The sequence below is a fragment of the Myxocyprinus asiaticus genome, chromosome 4, assembly GCF_019703515.2.
Source record: "Myxocyprinus asiaticus isolate MX2 ecotype Aquarium Trade chromosome 4, UBuf_Myxa_2, whole genome shotgun sequence".
NCBI lineage: Eukaryota > Metazoa > Chordata > Actinopteri > Cypriniformes > Catostomidae > Myxocyprinus > Myxocyprinus asiaticus.
The window spans coordinates 23,051,348-23,069,755 of record NC_059347.1 but is presented as its reverse complement, the minus strand read 5'-3'; the positions used below and the strand labels follow the sequence as shown (position 1 = coordinate 23,069,755).

Here is an 18,408-nt window from a genome sequence, read left to right as displayed (position 1 = left end):
AAACTTTCCACATGATCACAAGAATGGAAGAGGCTGAAAAGGGAATTGAGTTTCTGGAAGCAGCCGGAAAGAGCTGCAGACTAACCAGCCGGCCACCAGAAGTGATATTGATCAGGTGTGGGAAAAACTAGAGGATATGGAAAATTGAAGCAGATGTAATAATGTTTGTTTCATTGGAATCCTTGTGGGAAAGGAAGGTCAAGATATGGTCAGATTCCTGGATGGGCTTATTCTGAATTTGTTCGACACAGCGGGCCGTCATCTGGAAATAGAGCATGCGCACAGAGCTATCGGTCGGCTTCCCAGGCCGGGTGACAGACCCCGATCCATTCTGGGAAGATTCCTGCGGTCAGCAGACAAAGACTTCGTTTTACGTACAGCGAGGAATAAAGGCAACATTATGGCTTTTCCGGACTTTGCCAATGCTACACAAGCCAAACGGGAGAGATTCAAAGAGTGTACGAATTTACTTCACGCACAGGATGTGAGCTTCGCATTGCTTTACCCAACTAAGCTGAGAATTGATGCCAAGGATGCCCACGAGAAGCTATGGCCTTCAATAAATCAATGGAGTGAGTGGGTGGCTTTGCCACGCTGAATCAGCAGTATGAATCATTTTGCTGATGCAGTCTGAGAGGGTTTGTTATTCGGTTGGTTGCCCACTGCCTCTGTCTCTCTCTCGATCTACTCTTTTTTAGTATTTTTTTTTCTTTTCCTTTACTGACTTTTTGTTGAGTTTACTGTATTTGTTCATTTTGTGGGTTCAATGTTGTTATTTACTGGGGCCTGTTTCACTGAAAACCTTTATGTGCAGTTCAATTGTACGGTTTAGAAAAAAAACAAACAAACACCGGATTGAAGTAATCTTGTAGCAATAGTGTCACGGAAAATCTTGTAAGCATGCATGGACCATCGGATTTCCAGGGGATGGACACCAGTTGAGACTGTTAAGCGCGAGGTTGAAGTGCATCTTTTTTTTCTGTTCTGTGGGTTATTAAGTATTTTATGGTTACATCAATGTTGAATTGTGGTCTATATAATTTAGCCTTGGGTATACCTTTTTTCTTTGCATGTCAATATGTCATACTTTAATATAGATAAAATGTTTCTCTCCACGTGGAATGTTAATGGGCTGGGGCACCCTATAAAAAGAAGGAAGGTTGCATCTTTTCTTAAGCGATACAAAAAACTGATATAGTGTTCCTCAAGAAACTCACCTTTCTTCACAGGAAGCTGAAAAACTTGGTAGAGCATGGGGTGGGCATGTGTTTTGCAATGCTGGTTCGAGCAGGGGAGTCATCACACTGATAATAAGCATTTACAATTTAATTGTCTCAAACAGAGTAAAGATAATTTAGGAAGAGTCATTATTGTTTTTGCTGTAATACAGGGGAAAAATCTTATTTTGGCTAATATTTATGCACCCAATGCTGATGATAAGAACTATTTTATAGATCTTGAGGGGAAGTTACAAGCAGTTGGGATCTTCCATTATATGGTTTTGGGTGGAGACTTCAATCTTTTAAATGATCCGGTCCTTGATCATAGTGATGCATAAGTGTGTAGACCCTTAGCAACGTTGACATTACAGAGGATGTGTAAAAATCTTGGTCTTACAGACATTTGGAGACTTCTGAATCCATCTGGGAGGGACTACCTCCTGACTGGTTATGAATTATCAGTTCATAAGATTAACCAGAGACTATTTAGCAGAGACAGGCTACTTCTATTTAAATGAATGGGATAAATTGGAACACCCAACCAAGAGCTCTAGTGCCCAACGGTCAACGGATGTAGAACTGAAGTCCCACCTTACAGGTAAAAGAGCCAATCATCTTTTAGATACAGACATTGCCTGTCAATCAACTCGCTGTTGCACATGCACATTATCTATACAAGCCAGGAAAATTGCGTGTTTTAGCGTAATATGAGGTAAAGAAGCACAATTTATGATTCAATATGATGAAATTTAATTTGAAATATGTTCTTTGATCGTAATCTTGACCAACCGTTTTTGAGATTTCTGTGTTTCCCCATTCAAGTAGATAGGAGCTGCACTGGCATGGCTGGAAATAGTCTCCCAAGAGCATTCCAAAGATGGCTGACAGTAAACTGACTTCCAAGAAAGACTTTGGATTTACTCTAGTAAAAAAATAAATTAAAAAAAAAATAATATATATATATATATATATATATATATATATATTTTTTTTTTTTTTTTTTTTTTTTTTCACTAAGTCACTAATTCCATTTGCCACTGATTGCTCAATTGGGAACATTTTAGTTTCGATCATGCTTTGGTGTGTTTAGAGATGTTGCCGCATATACACTGATCAGCCACAACATTAAAACCACCTGCCTAATATTGTGTAGGTACCCCTCTTGCCACCAAAACAGCTATGGCCCATCGAGTTATGGACTCCACAAGACCTCTGAAGGTGTCCTGTGGTATCTGGCACCAAGACATTAGCAGCAGATCCTTTAAGTCCTGCAAGGTGGGGCCTCCATGAATCAGACTTGTTGGTCCAGCACATCCCATAGATGCTCAGTCAGATTGAGATCTGGGGAATTTGGAGGCCAAGTCAACACCTTGAACTCTTTGTCACGTTCCTCAAACCAATCCTGAACAATTTTTGCGGCATGGCAGGGCGCATTATCCTGCTAAAACAGGTCACTGCCATCAGGAAATATAGTTGCCATGAAGGGGTATATGTGGTTAGCAACAATCTTTAGGCAGGTGGTACGTTTCAAAGTAACAACCACATGAATGCTAGGACCCAAGGTTTCCCAGCAGAACATTGCCCAGAGCATCACACTGCCTCTGCCAGTCTGCCTCCTTCCCATGGTGCATCCTGCTGTCATCTCTTCCCCAGGTAAACGACGCACACACACCCGGCCGTCCACATGATCTAAAAGAAAATGGGATTCATTAGATCAGGCCACCTTCTTCCATTGCTCCAAGGTCCAGTTATGATGCTCATGTGCCCATTGTTGACACTTTCGGTGGTGGACAGGGGTCAGAATGGGCAATCTGACCGGTCTACAGCTATGCAGCCCCATACGCAGCAAGCTGCAATGCACTGTGTGTTCTGACACCTTTCTATCAGGCCAGAATTAAGTTTTTCAGCAATTTGTGCTACAGTAGCTCTTCTGTGGGATCGGAACCATCAGCGCATCAGTGAGCCTTGAGCGCCCATGACCCTGTCGCTGGTTCACCAGTTGTCCTTTCTTGGACCACTTTTGGTAGATACTAACCACTGTATACCGGGAATACCCCACAAGACTTGCCATTTTAGAGATGCTCTGACCCAGTCATCTAGTCATCACATTTTGGCCCTTGTCAAAGTTGCTCAGATCCTTACACTTGCCCATTTTTCCTGCTTCCAACATGTGAAATTCAAGAACTGACTTTTCACTTGCTGCCTAATATATCCCACCTCTTGACAGGTGCCATTGTAACAAGATAATAAATGTTATTCACTTCACCTGTCAGTGATTTTAATGTTGTGGCTGATCAGTGTAGAGAAAAGAAAATCATATGGATGGTGCTTTAATACATCCCTTCTACAGGACCCAGCGTTTCAACAAATGTTACAGACATATGTTTATGTAGAAACCAATCAGTCCTCAGTGTCTTCTGAGAGCATGACATGGGATGCTCTTAAGGCAGTTCTTTGGGGGAGGATCATACAATATGCCTCACTCATTAAAAAGATCAAAGCACAGGAATTCATGGAATTGGAAGAGTATTAAAAGTGCTGAAGCACCAAATGTCATCCAATGGTCTTAGAGAGTTGACTCAGATAAAATCTAGGTGCAATACTATTTTGTCACAGAAGGTAGAGTTTTGGTTATTCAGGGAAAGACAAACATACTTTGAGTCAGGGTACAAGGCAGGGAAGCTTCTTGCCAGATACAAAAAACAGAGAGAGTTTTTTCCCCCCACCATTCCTTCAGTGAAGCCTTCTGGAGGCAATATATATAGTTCTGCCACAGATATTAAAATAAGGCCTTTAAATAATTCTATATTGATCTTTATAGTTCCACGTAACCGGTATCGGTACATAGTAATGATAAGGATATTAGCAATTTTGTAGAGCCATCAGAACGTCCTAAACTGATGAATGATCAAAGACTTTCTTGACTCAGATATTACTTTGGAGGAGCTTGTTGAGGTAATTAAAGCCTTGCCAACAGGTAAGATGTTTTTGCTGCAGATTATTTTAGATCTTATGTCACAGAACTAGCTCCACTTATGTTAGAAGTTTACACAGTCATTAAAGTCATTCAAGAAAGGTGAACTACCGCCAACCATGATGCAAGCCTTGATCATTTTTTTTTTGTGGATTTTTTCCCCTTTTTCTCCCAATTTGGAATGCCCAATTCCCAGTTTGCTTTTAAGTCCTCGTGGTCGCGTAGTGATTCGCCTCAATCTGGATGGCGGCGGATGAATCTCAGTTGCCTCCGTGACTGAGACCGTCAACCTGCGCATCTTATCACGTGGCTTGTTGAGCGCGTTGCCACAAAGACATAGCATGTGTGGAGGCTTCACGCCACACACCGTGGCATCCACACTCAACTCACCACGTGCCCCACCGAGAATTAACCACATTATAGCGACCACCAGGAGGTTACCCCATGTGACTCTACCCTCCCTCTCTAAAGACCAAAATTACTATAAAAGTTATCATCCAATTTCCCTGATCCATTGGTGAACTTAAAAGCCAGTCGAGGCACCACGGTCACTTGCGGAGACCACCTCTCACCGTTGCAATTAACGGATGTGGCCCGGTTGCAAAGAGAATTCTCTGACGTATTCTTGCCCCTTCCCGGTCGTATGAACCTCATAGAACACCATATCGAAAAACAAACCCTGGGGTAGTGGTACGCAGTCGTCCCTATCAATTACCCAAGCACAACACAAAAGTGGTTCAAGCAGATTAAAGGCCATGCTCGATATGGGGGTAATAGAAGAGTCCCACAGTGACTGGGCCACCCCGGTGGTGCTGGTTCCGAAGAGCGTTGGTACGGTCCAGTACTGTTTGCATTATAGGAAAGTCAACGTGGTGTCTAAATTTGACGAGTATCCAATGCCATGTATTGATGAACTGCTCAATCGGTTGGGTGCGGCTCGCTTTTACTCAACACTGGATTTGCACCCCTTTCTGCTGGTCAGAGTGTATTGTGAGGGAGGTTAATATGCTCGGTGACCAATATGAGAGTGGAGTGTTGAGATCGTTTGAAAATTTGGTCCAACATTTCAGGATTCCCAGATCTCAGTTCTTTAGGTAATTACAGCTGTGCCACCTGCTCTGTACTATTTTTGGGAGTAGCATACACCTTAAGGGGCAGATACTCTAGAAGTGGTGATTACTGCTTTTGGAAAAGGTCATGAGGCATCAGTATATTACTCCCTGCTAATTCAGAGTCTGGGGGACGGAGCTTCAACTTCTCTCAAGAGATTATGGAAAGAGATTTAAACTTGGTATTGGAGGAGGGAGTGTGGGCTAGGATTCTAAAAAACGTCAAGTTTACATCTAGAGATTCAAGGGTGCATCTGATGCAATTTAAGATTTTGCATTGATTATACTGACATCCTCTAGATTGTATAGACTTGGACACACCCACCTGCTGTTGATGTCAGTCAGAAGATGGGGACACAACCCATGTTTTTTGGGGATGTGTTAAGATACAATAATTTTGGTTGAGGATTCAGAAATTTATGTGTGACGTTTTGGACACACAATTTTCTTTTTGCCCCAGACTCTGCATTTTGGGTGATGGGGCGGTCATTAATTTTGGGTATAGCCAGTTGAAAGGTTGGGTCCTGGCCAGAGTTATGGTTGACAGACGAATTATTCTTAGGGGGTGGAAGACGGCTGGGGCACCCTCGTTTCGGGAGTGGTGCGGGGAGATGGGTGGGGTGGTAGCTTTTGAGGAGGCGATTAATAGAAGGATGGGAAAATGGGATTTGTTTAATAGGAAGTGGGGTGTTCGGGGGTAGGGGTTTAATTTATATAACTGATTCCGTATTTTATGTTGTGCTTATCTGTTTTGTGGATGGAATCAATACAATTTTTTAATAAAAAATAAAAATAAAAACACTGGATTTGACAAAGGGTTATTGGCAAATCCCCTTAATGCCAATGTCCCATGAGAAAACGGCTTTTTCCACACCGTTTGGATTACACCAATTAGTGACCCTTCCGTTCAGTTTGTTCGGGGCCCCGGCTACATTTCAGCGCCTTATGGACAGAGTCCTCAGACTGCACTCTGCTTATGCTGCTGCCTATCTAGATGACATCATTATATACAGTAATGATTGCCAACGGCATATGCAGCATCTGTGGGTCTGAAGTCGCTGCGATGGGTGGGACTCATGGCAAATCCTAAGAAGTGCACAATTAGACGGGTGGAAGTACGGTATCTGGGGTTCTACTTGGCCACGGGCAGGTGCGTCCCCAAATTGTTAAGACCGCAGTGATTGCAGCCTGCCTGAGACCTAAGACCTAAAAGGAGTTGAGACAGTTCATGGGGCTGGCTGGCTACTATAGAAGGTTTGTGCCTAATTATTAGGACGTCACCAGCTCGCTGACTGATCTCACTAGAAAGGGAGCCCCAGACCTGGTCCAGTGGACGAAGCCATGCCAACAGGCTTTTACGCAAGTGAAAGCTGCACTTTGTGGGGGGCCATAGTTACATTCTCCTGATTTCTCTCTCCCTTTTGTGTTACAGAACAACATGTCAGACAGAGTGTTGGGAGCCGTGTTGTCCCAGCTGGTTGAGGGGGAGGAGTACCCAGTGCTGTACATCAGTCGGAAGCTCTCAGCAAGAGAGGCGAGGTACAGCACCATTGAGAAGGATTGTCTGGCCATCAAGTGGGCGGTCCTCACCCTTCGCTACTACCTCCTCGGATGGGCTTTCACCCTCTGTTCAGATCACACTCTGCTCCAGCGGCTCCATCGCATGAAGGATACCAATGCGTGGATCACCCACTGGTATCTGGCTCTTCAGCTGTTTAAGTTTGAGGTGGTCCACAGACCGGGGGCACAGATGGCTGTTGCGGACTTCCTCTCCAGAAATGGGTGGGGGGGGGAGTACTGTGCAGGCCAGATGGTTCCCCGGCCTGAGTCGGGCGATGGGGGTATGTGGAATTGGGGCGTGGTTGAGCACCGGCTTGTGAATGGAGAGCGAGATCGGGAGATGAGAACGGTAAGGATCATCACCTGTCAATGATTGTCTGTAACAGCTGTTTGTCACTGCAGTGAGAGTTGGAGAAGGATTAAAAGGTGACCAGACAACAGAGAGGGAGAGAGAGCTACCACGCAGCCACAGAGAATTGTGTGCTTAAAAATAAACTGAAGTTTGTGTTAAAAATAAAATACTTTTTTTGTGTTGGAACTCGCCGACTCCTGCTTCCTCCTTGAACCCCCCTCCCCCCCCCCAAATCACAAACTGTTACAGATCAATAATAATAGTAATGCTTGCCTTAGTAAACAAAATCATGGTTGATTGAGCCGAGTTTTTCAAGACCACATTTACTTGTTATGAAATTCAACAGTGCAAGAGTGCAATTTCAAATTGTAGACTAGCAATAAGCAATTTTTATGGCTTATTTTCCAAGAATGAAAAGGACTCATTAAGATTCCTCAAGGCAGGTGCTGGGCAACTCGAGCAAAGTTATCACCTTGTGATCAGTTCAGAAGTGCACACAACTAAAATAAGAAACCCAGAGTGGAAAGACATTCAGAGCAGCCTCGACCACTTCTACTCCAGAATCAGTTTGATTGACGAAACCACGCTCTTTGATGAGTGGGCTTGCACAAAAAAACATTATCATTCATCGCATCACTGAGTGGAACACGAACGTGACGGCCGTGTCTGAGAGATGGACAGACGTTTTTCGTGAGCTGGAGAGCAAGATCAACATCGGAGTCTTAGCAAAGGTCGAGGAGTTTGTTTTATGCCTGCCTCGGACATCTGCATCTGTGGAGTGTGTGTTCTCATTAATGAACGCAGCATGGACACCGGATAAATAAACTCAGTGTAACAGTCATGAAGGCAATGCTTTTTCATACATCTTAATTTTGGACTGGACTGCTCTGCATTTTACGATAAACTTTTGAAATATAAGCGCACACTGAGAAAAATTGCTGCCAGCGAAAAGTACAAGGTGGCAACAGTTACAGATGCAGATGCACCCTCTACTTCGCATTGATCTGCACCTTGGTAAGGATACATCAGTTTAATTTTTGCTGGGAGGGGGCTGTCCCATTTTCCAAAAGCAGGAATCTGGTCACCCTACTCAGGCCACAAATGTCCTCCTAAATGGAACAACTTCAGCATATAGAAGTTTGGAAGCCCTGCAATCTATATGTGAGTAAGCAATCATGGATGTGAGACATGGATATAGCAACTGTGAAACTCAAACATTAATTGCCATTTGGGGGTGAAGAGAGTGCTCAACTGAAACTGTTCATTAAAAAATTATGTTTGTTTTTTGTTGAATTTAGTGACCAGTAAATAATATGAGCTAATGTAACACAATTCTTTAAACTATTATAATCACAACTTAAATTCAATGTGTGCAATAATTTTAAATTTGTAAAATGATAGTTCATTTAATCGATTTGCATTGGGACAACATCATTTTCGTTGGCAATAACCAGAACTACATGTGATATCTGGTTCCTAGCAGGCACTGCATTATAGGTCAAAATTTTAACTATGTTTACTGTTTATTAAGGTACTTGCACAGGTGGTGTTGGTTTTGTTGTCCCTTTAAGTTTTGACATGTGGTGTAAGCTTAATGACATGTGCCTTGTTAGAGTGAATCTCAGTAAATCCGTTTTATGAGTGTCACAGTCATTGTGGTCTGTGTGTTGGATGTTAAGGACCCTGCATACCTGGTTGAAATTATTGTACTTCTGAGACTATGAGATGGCAACTTGCTACACTTGCAATGATAAATGTTTGACGCAAAAAAAAAAAAAAACAATTCAGAACGGAGCAAATTATGTTGCCTCAACATGATTAAATTGATGATTTTGAAAAAAAATTATCCAATAGATATGATACAATTAATTTATGTTTAAATTTTCATACAACAAGACTAGATCGACTATTTTATTTTATTTCTAATTTTTTTATTTTTTTTTTATTATTATTTATTTATGGATTTATTTATTTATTTGTGTTAAAAAATTTAATTTAATTGCATGGAAAAGTTGCCCTTAACTGAATTAAGTTAATTTAACATATTTATTTTTGAGCATTCTAAAACTTTCAAAAGCAAAATTTTGCTGCCAGTTATTTGCATTATTATAGAAGTGTACTACATTATATTTGCATATAACACGGGAATAGTATATCTGATTGTATCCATTTCGTGGAGACATATTTATGTGGCCATGTGTAAATGGAATGTGCATACTGAATCACATAGCAAACCAACTGATAAAGATGCATGAAGTGACTAAGTGTAAATAAGCCATTACATGAGTATGAGATGAGCATCTGTAGCAGGAGACAGTCCTTGTGAAGGATGGTCTGCAGAAGTAGAGCTGGATCATAGTAGGGCCCAGATACCAGTAGCTCGAACAGACATAGAGAGGATCCTTCAGATGCTGGAAAATCCCTTAAACCACAGAAAGAAAGAAATCAATGAATCAATGTACAAACAAAAACTTATAGCACATATTTAGTCTTGCATATGATGTTCTGTTAATAGGCAAACATGTTGTAAAAACATTGCATCCACTAAAATGTCAATTAGAATCAGAATCAGAATGAGCTTTATTGCCAAGTATGCTTACACATACAAGGAATTTGTCTTGGTGACAGGAGCTTCCAGTACACAACTATACAAAAAACAGCAACAAGACTTTTAAAAAATGATTAAAAATGAATAAAAAAATAGATAAATATTGAAAAGAAAAAAGTATATATAGAATACACAATAGACTATATATATATATATATATATATATATATATATATATATATATATATATATATATATCTATATACACATACATACATACATACATACATATACACACACATACACACATACATATACATATACACATATAAACACATATACACATATATGAATATATATACATACATATACAGACATACATACATACATATATACACACATACACATACGTAGTGCAAATCTAAATACAAATTGGTTATGTACAGTGCAAGGGAATGTAATGGCAGAAGTGGTAGGATGTGTTGGATAATATAAAATGACTAAGCTGTGTATTGCACATTAATTATTGCTCAGTGGGGCAGTTTAACTGTTCATGAGATGGATAGCCTGGGGGAAAAAACTTCCTGTGCCTGACGGTTCTGGTGCTCAGAGTTCTGAAGCGTCGGCCAGAACGCAACAGTTCAAAAAGGTAGTGGGCAGGGTGAGTGGGGTCCAGAGTGATTTTTCCAGCCTTTTTCCTCACTCTGGAAGTCTATAGTTCTTGAAGGGGGGGCAGGGGGCAACTAATAATCCTCTCAGCAGTCCGAACTGTCCTTTGTAGTCTTCTGATGTCTGATTTCATAGCTGAGCCAAATCAGACAGTTATTGAAGTGCAGAGGACAGACTCAATGACTGCTGAGTAGAACTGTATCAGCAGCGCCTGTGGCAGGTTGAACTTCCTCAGCTGGTGAAGGAAGTACAACCTCTGCTGGGCCTTTTTCGCAGTGGAGTCAATTTGGGTCTCCCACTTCAGGTCCTGTGAGATGGTAGTGCCCAGGAACCTGAATGACTCCACTGCTGCCACAGTGCTGTTTAGAATGGTGAGGGGGAACAGTGTTGGGGGGGTTCCTCCTAAAGTCCACAATTATCTCCACTGTTTTGAGCATGTTCAGCTCAAGGTTGTTTTGACTGCACCAGACAGCCAGCTGTTTAACCTCCCTTCTGTATGCAGACTAATCGTCATTTCGGATGAGGCCGATGACAGTGGTGTCGTCTGCAAACTTCAGGAGCTTGACAGAGGGGTCCTTGGCGATGCAGTCATTGGTGTAGAGGGAGAAGAGTAGTGGGGAGAGCACACATCCCTGGGGGTACCAGTGCTGATTGTACAGGTGCTGGAAGTGAATTTCCCCTGTATCACAAGCTGCTGCCTGTCTGTCAGAAAGCTGGTAATCCACTGACAGACAGACGTGGGAACAGAGAGTTGGTGTAATTTAGTCCGGAGAATTATGCACTGATTCACCAGCAAACATTTCAATGATACTTACAAAAACACAAGTTGACTGGAGTTGGACAAGTCTAAGAAAGTATTGGAGAGGTGAAGAATGTTTGGAATCCAAGGACATTTTTTCATTCATATTAATGTATCAGAATAACACCAGAAATCTACCAGAAAGAAGTTGCTTGGGTGTTTTGGATGGTTGCTAGGTGGTTACTTGCTGGCCCAAATCAAAAGAGCCCACCCCCTAGTCTCTATTCTCATCTTTAGAATCAAATCTCTCCTTCAATGCAAGTCTATGGGATTTTAAGTTTGTTTTATCACCTGTCAGGTAAAAATTTTAAGTCTGCTAAGAAAAGTATCAGCACACATACCTCTGCTTGATAAGCAGCACAATTTGTGTTATCATTCATGTCCGTATCACAAATGATGCAGGTGAGTTATGTGAGTTATTATAATTATAAATTACAATACTAGGGTTAAATCAATAACCCTAATTATAAGCAATAGTAACAGTGATGCTTTCCTTTGCAAGCCCCACTAATTGTCAGCTTTACTGTATATCTGAGCAAAGGTGTAGAGATTTGAGCAACTCATAAACATACAAAAAAGTGAGACAGGGTGTCCTGTTACATGAGAGGGGAACCTTGTTTTTATTTAAGCAACAACTTTGTCATGTAAAAGGGCTGGCAATCCACTAGATATCCTTCTGTTATGGCCCAGATAAATCTTTGAGCTATGAGGAGTCAGTTTTCACTTTCTTGCTCTCACACACATGTAACGAAAAAAGATTCCTTCCTTTCCCTAATGCTCTTTGATTTATCTGTATTCTGTGTCTCTTTTATTGCTGTTTTATTTAATAATCCAAACTGTCAGTTTGTTGGAGTGTCTGTGTGAGGAGAAGAGTTTGATTTTGGTGTATGGCCTCTTGGCTTTGGTGGGGCCCTCAGAGAGTCATGAACACAGCGAGGCAAAGTAAATAAATAAAAATGAAACAGGCAATAAAAATGAACTAATTTAAATCCTCTAGACTTCATTGTGGGGCTGGCAACTGGTGATTTGTGTAAGCAGAACACGCAATGATATCACGTTGGAGTGCTGTGCTGGGAGCTTTGTGGAGGGTGACGTGAGATGTGGCTGACATTCTGCCCGGTTTCACAGTCCTCCTACAGGCTCCATTTCAGCCTTTCACACCCCGGCTGAAGACCCGCAGCGTATGTCAGCATAAACAGCATGACTAACTGTGGCATCTGCATCTGGCCTGCATTAGAGATGTGAGTCTGGGGGTCTGGTGACTGCAGTAATACATTAACTGTGTGTTTGAGTGCATCTAACACATACATTTAAAAAAAAACTGAAAGGCCACACAGTTTTTGTAGAAGTTGGGTGAACTGCACAAACTCACTGTATTACAATGCGTATTCATCTGCATTGCAAAAAAATTACTGTTAGAAAGTGAGGTGTACGCTTGAAACAAAGGAAAAAATCTGGCAATGGACCAAGACAGAATCTAATTATATTTAAGATACATTCTCTGAAAACATATCTACAGGATAGAATTGTACTTTGCATGTAAATTAGGTCTGTGAATTGATTAAACATTTGTAACTTATTAATTGCAGTTTTCTGTGATTAATCGCAATTAAATTATGGTACATGATACATTACAACAAACATTAAAAAATCATCATAAATATAGTTACTTTATACTTTGTCTCAAAGAACTTACAAGAAATTGGTTAGTCATCATTTATTTTAATTATTTTAAAATGTTCTTTTTTTTTTTTTTTTTGCAGACAGAGTTAATTAGGCACATTTTTACAGGTTTTAATATTTGATACAAGTATATGTACAGTATACTTGCCATAAAATCAGTGGACCTGTTGTAATTTTCCAGTGGACTTTTTTTAATAATAGGCATGCGTAGGGGGCCTGGGTAGCTCAGCAAGTAAAGACGCTGACTACCACCCCTGGAGTCACGAGTTTGAATCCAGGGTGTGCTGGGTGACTCCAGCCAGGTCTCCTAAGCAACCAAATTGGCCTGGTTGCTAGGGAGGGTAGAGTCACATGGGTAACCTCCTCGTGGTCGCTATAATGTGGTTCGCTTTCGGTGGAGCACGTGGTGAGTTGTGCGTGGATGCCATGGAGAATAGTGTGAAGCCTCCACACGTGCTATGTCTCCGCGGTAACGTGCTCAACAAGCCACGTGATAAGATGCGTGGATTGACGGTGTCAGGTGCAGAGGCAACTGAGATTCGTCCTCCGCCACCCGGATTGAGGTGAGTCACTACGCCACCACGAGGACCAAATTGGTGAGAAAAAGGGGAGGGAAAAGGATTATAATAATAATAGGAATGGGCAGATTAAATTCATATAAAACTTTATTGGCAAGATAAACTTAAGTGTACATTGCCAATGCATTATTTGACACTATAAATACAGATATAAAATATATTATTGCTGAAGTTTAATTTGCAGAAGGTTAAAATCTCAAAACTCTTATATTCCCTGGCTGCCATTCAGTCTCTACAAGTATACCAGACTGCAGCTTGCTCAACAGCAATGTCCTTCTCAGTCTCTATCTCACACACACTGGCTCTCTCTTGGGCAGTTTCACTTTAGTCAGTGGTTCACATGAAAGTGAATGAGTGCTTTTGCAGCAGCTTGCCCGTATCTCACGCACGCCTGGTTCACCGTTTGTGGGCGCAGTAAATCCGCACCTGTGATTATTTTGCCTGGGATATGCATTGTGCGTAATGTAGTATAAGTGTGCACTGCTCCACACAATCCAATTCTGTGCTAGGATGTGCAGCTGAGTTGAGCGTGTGCCTCCTGAAAATGTATATATGCCAATTGGGGAAAAACATTAGTGAAGCTTCGCCCAATGTACAAAGGTGCCTGTGTTTGTTCCAGGAACAACTCGGGACACCTTTCTCACTTTTCTCCTTTCTCCTATAATGGATACTGCAATAATTATTATTTGTATTTATTTTTTACACATTAAAAAAGTATTCATCACAGAAATTAGAGTTAAATTTACCAGCCCTAATGTAAATATTTCTTATTTTAAAGATATTAAATACTTTTTTATTGGATTTAGGGTGAATAAATGATGACAGAATTTCCATTTGTTCCATCTGATGAAGTGTGCAATTTTTTCACCACTATTAAAACCAAACAGATTTCAGGAGTACTCCCCGTCCTCCATTAGTTGGCAAACAAATAGTCCTGGACTAAACTTACACCACTGGTTCAGCCATTGTTACATTGGGCTAGTAAGGATAATCAAACAAACAAAGCAATTATTTTAAAGTGTCACAGAGCAACAGTGTTTCCACTTTTTGTGAAAATGAAACTGCACATTAAATATTTTAGAATTTTTACATTAAAACATGATACACATCACATAAATCTGATGTGTATCATGACTAAATCTGACTAATCAGTAAAGCCACAGAGAGATGTTCTCATTGTGTCCTTTGTTACATTAAGTTCTCACTATGTTGATTAATGACTAGGCACTTTGGTTTGTTCAGTACCTCAGCAGCTGCTCTGTGAACAGTCTGGGGTTGATCGCACTCAGCCACTTAGTGTCATGACAGTTCACTCCCTCTGGAAGTTGTGCAGATATGCTATCTCCACCACAATCTCCCAGAAAATTCCTGAAGAGCAAAAGAAACACTGTGAAAACAGTGGCTATTGCAGAAACTACTTTTTAAATTTCTTAGCTTGATTTTACATGCCAGAGGGTGAATCTCACAACATAACATCTGGGTCAAATTTTACCCTAAAATCAAAAGACAAAAATAATAAAGTAAAACAATAATAATACAAAATGTATATTAATAAAATAATAATAATAATAATAACAAACTTTAATGACCAATATAATTTTTTTTCAGAAATGAAAAGCATCCGGTCTGGACATAATACTTTTTAATTTAATTATTTATTTATTTTATTAACAACATGACCAGTATGTATGACATATTGTGACATACAAGTGTACTTTACTCATGTACATACATTTTTTTTAAATATATTTATATATTTGTTTTATATATATATATATATATATATATATATATATATATATATATATATATATATATATTCCCACATTACATTAATGAGAATTAGTAAGTTAGCGACTTACAATTTGGCGGTGGAGGCATTTAATGGTCATGAAAATAATGTTGCAATATAAACAAATTAATGACCTTAAAAATAGGCTACATTTTCTTTGCACAAAATTACTTAATTATTTTATTCTTTTGATTTTGGGGTGAACTATGTGAATTGACTGCCGCGTCACCTGTGCAGCTCAGGTAGAGGTGAGGTCAGGATGAGCAGTACACTCAGTAGCTGGTTGCACAAGCTGTGTATGGACCATACCCAGCTTCCACAGGTTGCATGAGGTCTGAGCAATTCCTCCACTGACTCACACACACTCCACATCAGATGCTCCACGCAAAGCAGAACAGCTGTAATGTCAACCCTTGAAAAGGCAATGAGACAGCATAAACCAAAAATAAGTTCCAATGTCATAATCTAGAAAAAGTTAACTATTCAAAATGACTTCAGTGGGTTGCTCAAGGGCTGTCGTCAGGGTGGGACAATCAGGGGCCTGGTCACAAGAGTGGCCCTCAAAAGGTCCTCTATTGTATAACCTACTCATTGGGCCAACCCATAAAAACACATACAAATTTCAGAACAAGTGCATATGCATCTATAAATTTCATTTGTAATAAAAATTGTATGGACACGTGTACATACATATATAAATATATAATAATAAATATGCATACAATTTCAAAATACATGCATTTTCAAATGCTTCCTGCAAGGTTAATTCTCTTAAATGTGTGTATTATGTACATCTGTATTGTCTCTCAGCAGCCAGAGAGGTCAATGTAAACACCCACTTTGATTTCCCTATCAGCCTCCACTTTTCATTACCTATCTCCATGTTCTGATTTATTGTGCTCAGAAAGCTCCTTGTCTTTCACCAAACATGAGAAACAGCGAAGGCAAAGAAAGAGAGCAGAGCCCATCTGCTTGGCAGGCCCTGAGCTCGCCCGGCATTGAAGGGCTCATAACCGGGTGTCCTTGCAGCAAAGCTCATCTGATGAAATACAGACTGGTTTCCCTATTTATCCCCCTTCCTTCTCCGTGGCCCTGGGCAATCTGCTCTTTCTCATCAGTCCTGGAGTGAAAGGGAAGCATGCTCTTGTGGCATCTTTAACCACTTTAAGTATGTGTTAATGCTACACACAAGGCCCAGGCGGTTTGGGCCCGGTCTAGCATGAAAGAACCGGGCCCTCCGCCAGGCGCTGAGTCAGGGCCATGTGCTAACAAAGAGAGACTGTTCTACAAATCTGGAGATCTGCTTTGACCCCAGGGGCTGAACACTGGCATAATCACTTAAGCATTCAACACTGTCTGCTGAGCCTGAGGTTCCTGATAGAAGGTGGGCTTGTCCTCCTCGGTACAGCAGAAATGCGGTAAGATCATATGATCAGACAGGATGGATGACTGCTCTTTGTTAGAATGTGCTGGAGAGTGACCACTGACCATAGATGTAGACTGTTGACTTTAACTATGCATGGCCAATTCCTGCATGACACAATCCAACAATCAAATGCATGTGATTACAATTCAGCATAAGAAAGAGAGCAACTGGATAGGCATTCTTATTTCTTACAGGCTATAAACAACAGCTAAACTCTAATGAAATCTAGCTTGTTCAAAAACTCTTTAAAATTGGGTTGGGAATCGAGAACTGTTCTTATCCAGAACCAGTTGTTAAAAATAATGGAAACAAATGATTTGCATGATGTTTAGTTGCATTAATGGTTCTTAAGCATATGTATTCTTACGCTGATACAGTCTGAACTGAACGTGACATAAGAGAAAAATAGACAACAAGCCTTAGTATTGAGCTATCTTCACTGGCTGCACACAAAAACATGCATACACCATGACCAGTTATGTCCGCTTCATGAACAAATAACTCTTATGAGCCAGTTCTTTTTAATGAATCAGTCAAAAAGACTGAAAAATGAATCTTGAGCTCAATCCAATATTGGTTTGAATCAGTTGAACATCTCACTCACTCACTAAATTGGTCGGAGCAGTTCTTGATTTACTAACTGAACTGCAAGTTATTACTTTCATCATGTCCAACTCAAAATGAACCAAACACTGTTACTGTCTTATATGTAGTTGATGATAACATTTCTTCTTCCCTGAAGTAAAAACAATAAAACTATGCACTTCTTTTGGGATTTTATGTTTTTTAGATCTTATTTAACTTCACTACAATAAAAGCCTAGTAGAAACATGAAGAAAATATTAGAATTTCTCATGTATTGGGGGCAGACTGCTGTCATCTGGTGAAACAAGAAAAATAACATGACTTGAAAATCATGTTATAACAATAATAGCCAGTAGATGGTTGCAGTGTTCTATGCAGCCGCCTTCTGTTTAGTAATTCTAAATTGTATGACAAGTTATGCTAAATCTATTATTTGTCAAAGTGTAGCATTTAAAAAAATAAAAATAAAAAATTGTCAGAAAGTTTTTTTGTCTAGAAGGTGAGGCTCCCGCACCTAAGCATAAACTTTCCCTAGTGGAATAGGTAAAATGTCTTATATTGGGTTCAGACTCAGGCTTTGTTCTTGTTCTCTCTCTCTCTCTCTCTCTCTCTCTCTCTCTGTGTGTGTGTGTGTGTGTGTGTGTGTGCTGCATTGTGGGTGTGTCATGGTTACACCCCCTCATTAATGTGTGCGTATTTATCATTGTGGCTGATTTGTATAGATTTTATTTGACAAAATAAAAAATGTGTGTGTGGATGTTTTGCACTTAGCATGTTGAACAGTCTCATCCCTTCATTTCTGTGTGTGTTTGTTCTGTATTGTGGCTGATTTATACATTGTATTTGACAAATAATTGTTTTTTTTTTTTTTTTTTTTTTTTTTTGTCTTTCTCATTAATTTCCTATGGTCAGTCAATTTTGACCTAGAACAGTAATGGTTTCTATCAAGTCCAATTTTGGTGTGTGTTCAGATAGCAAGTGGAATGCAGTTGTAACACTCAGACAAAGGAAACCATTTGTATTACACTGGCGGCCAAAAGTTTGGAATAATGTACAGATTCTTCTGTTTCGGAAGGAAATTGGTACTTTAATTCACCAAAGTGGCATTCAGCT

At 40.2% G+C, this 18,408-nt stretch overlaps 2 protein-coding genes across 2 annotated transcripts in view; both read right to left on the bottom strand.

The window, feature by feature from the left end:
- Nucleotides 1-18,408, bottom strand: part of LOC127432191 (multiple C2 and transmembrane domain-containing protein 1-like) — a 491,532-nt gene that overhangs the window by 105,488 nt on the left and 367,636 nt on the right. The gene's annotated exons all lie outside the window — the stretch shown is intronic.
- Nucleotides 1-18,408, bottom strand: part of LOC127432183 (uncharacterized protein KIAA0825-like) — a 216,203-nt gene that overhangs the window by 124,230 nt on the left and 73,565 nt on the right. The window contains exons 11-13 of the mRNA XM_051683056.1: nucleotides 15,514-15,696; nucleotides 14,738-14,860; nucleotides 9,498-9,637 (exon numbers count right to left, since the gene is read on the bottom strand). Of these exons, the coding sequence (XP_051539016.1) occupies nucleotides 9,498-9,637; nucleotides 14,738-14,860; nucleotides 15,514-15,696 (446 nt within the window). The remainder of the gene's footprint in view (nucleotides 1-9,497; nucleotides 9,638-14,737; nucleotides 14,861-15,513; nucleotides 15,697-18,408) is intronic.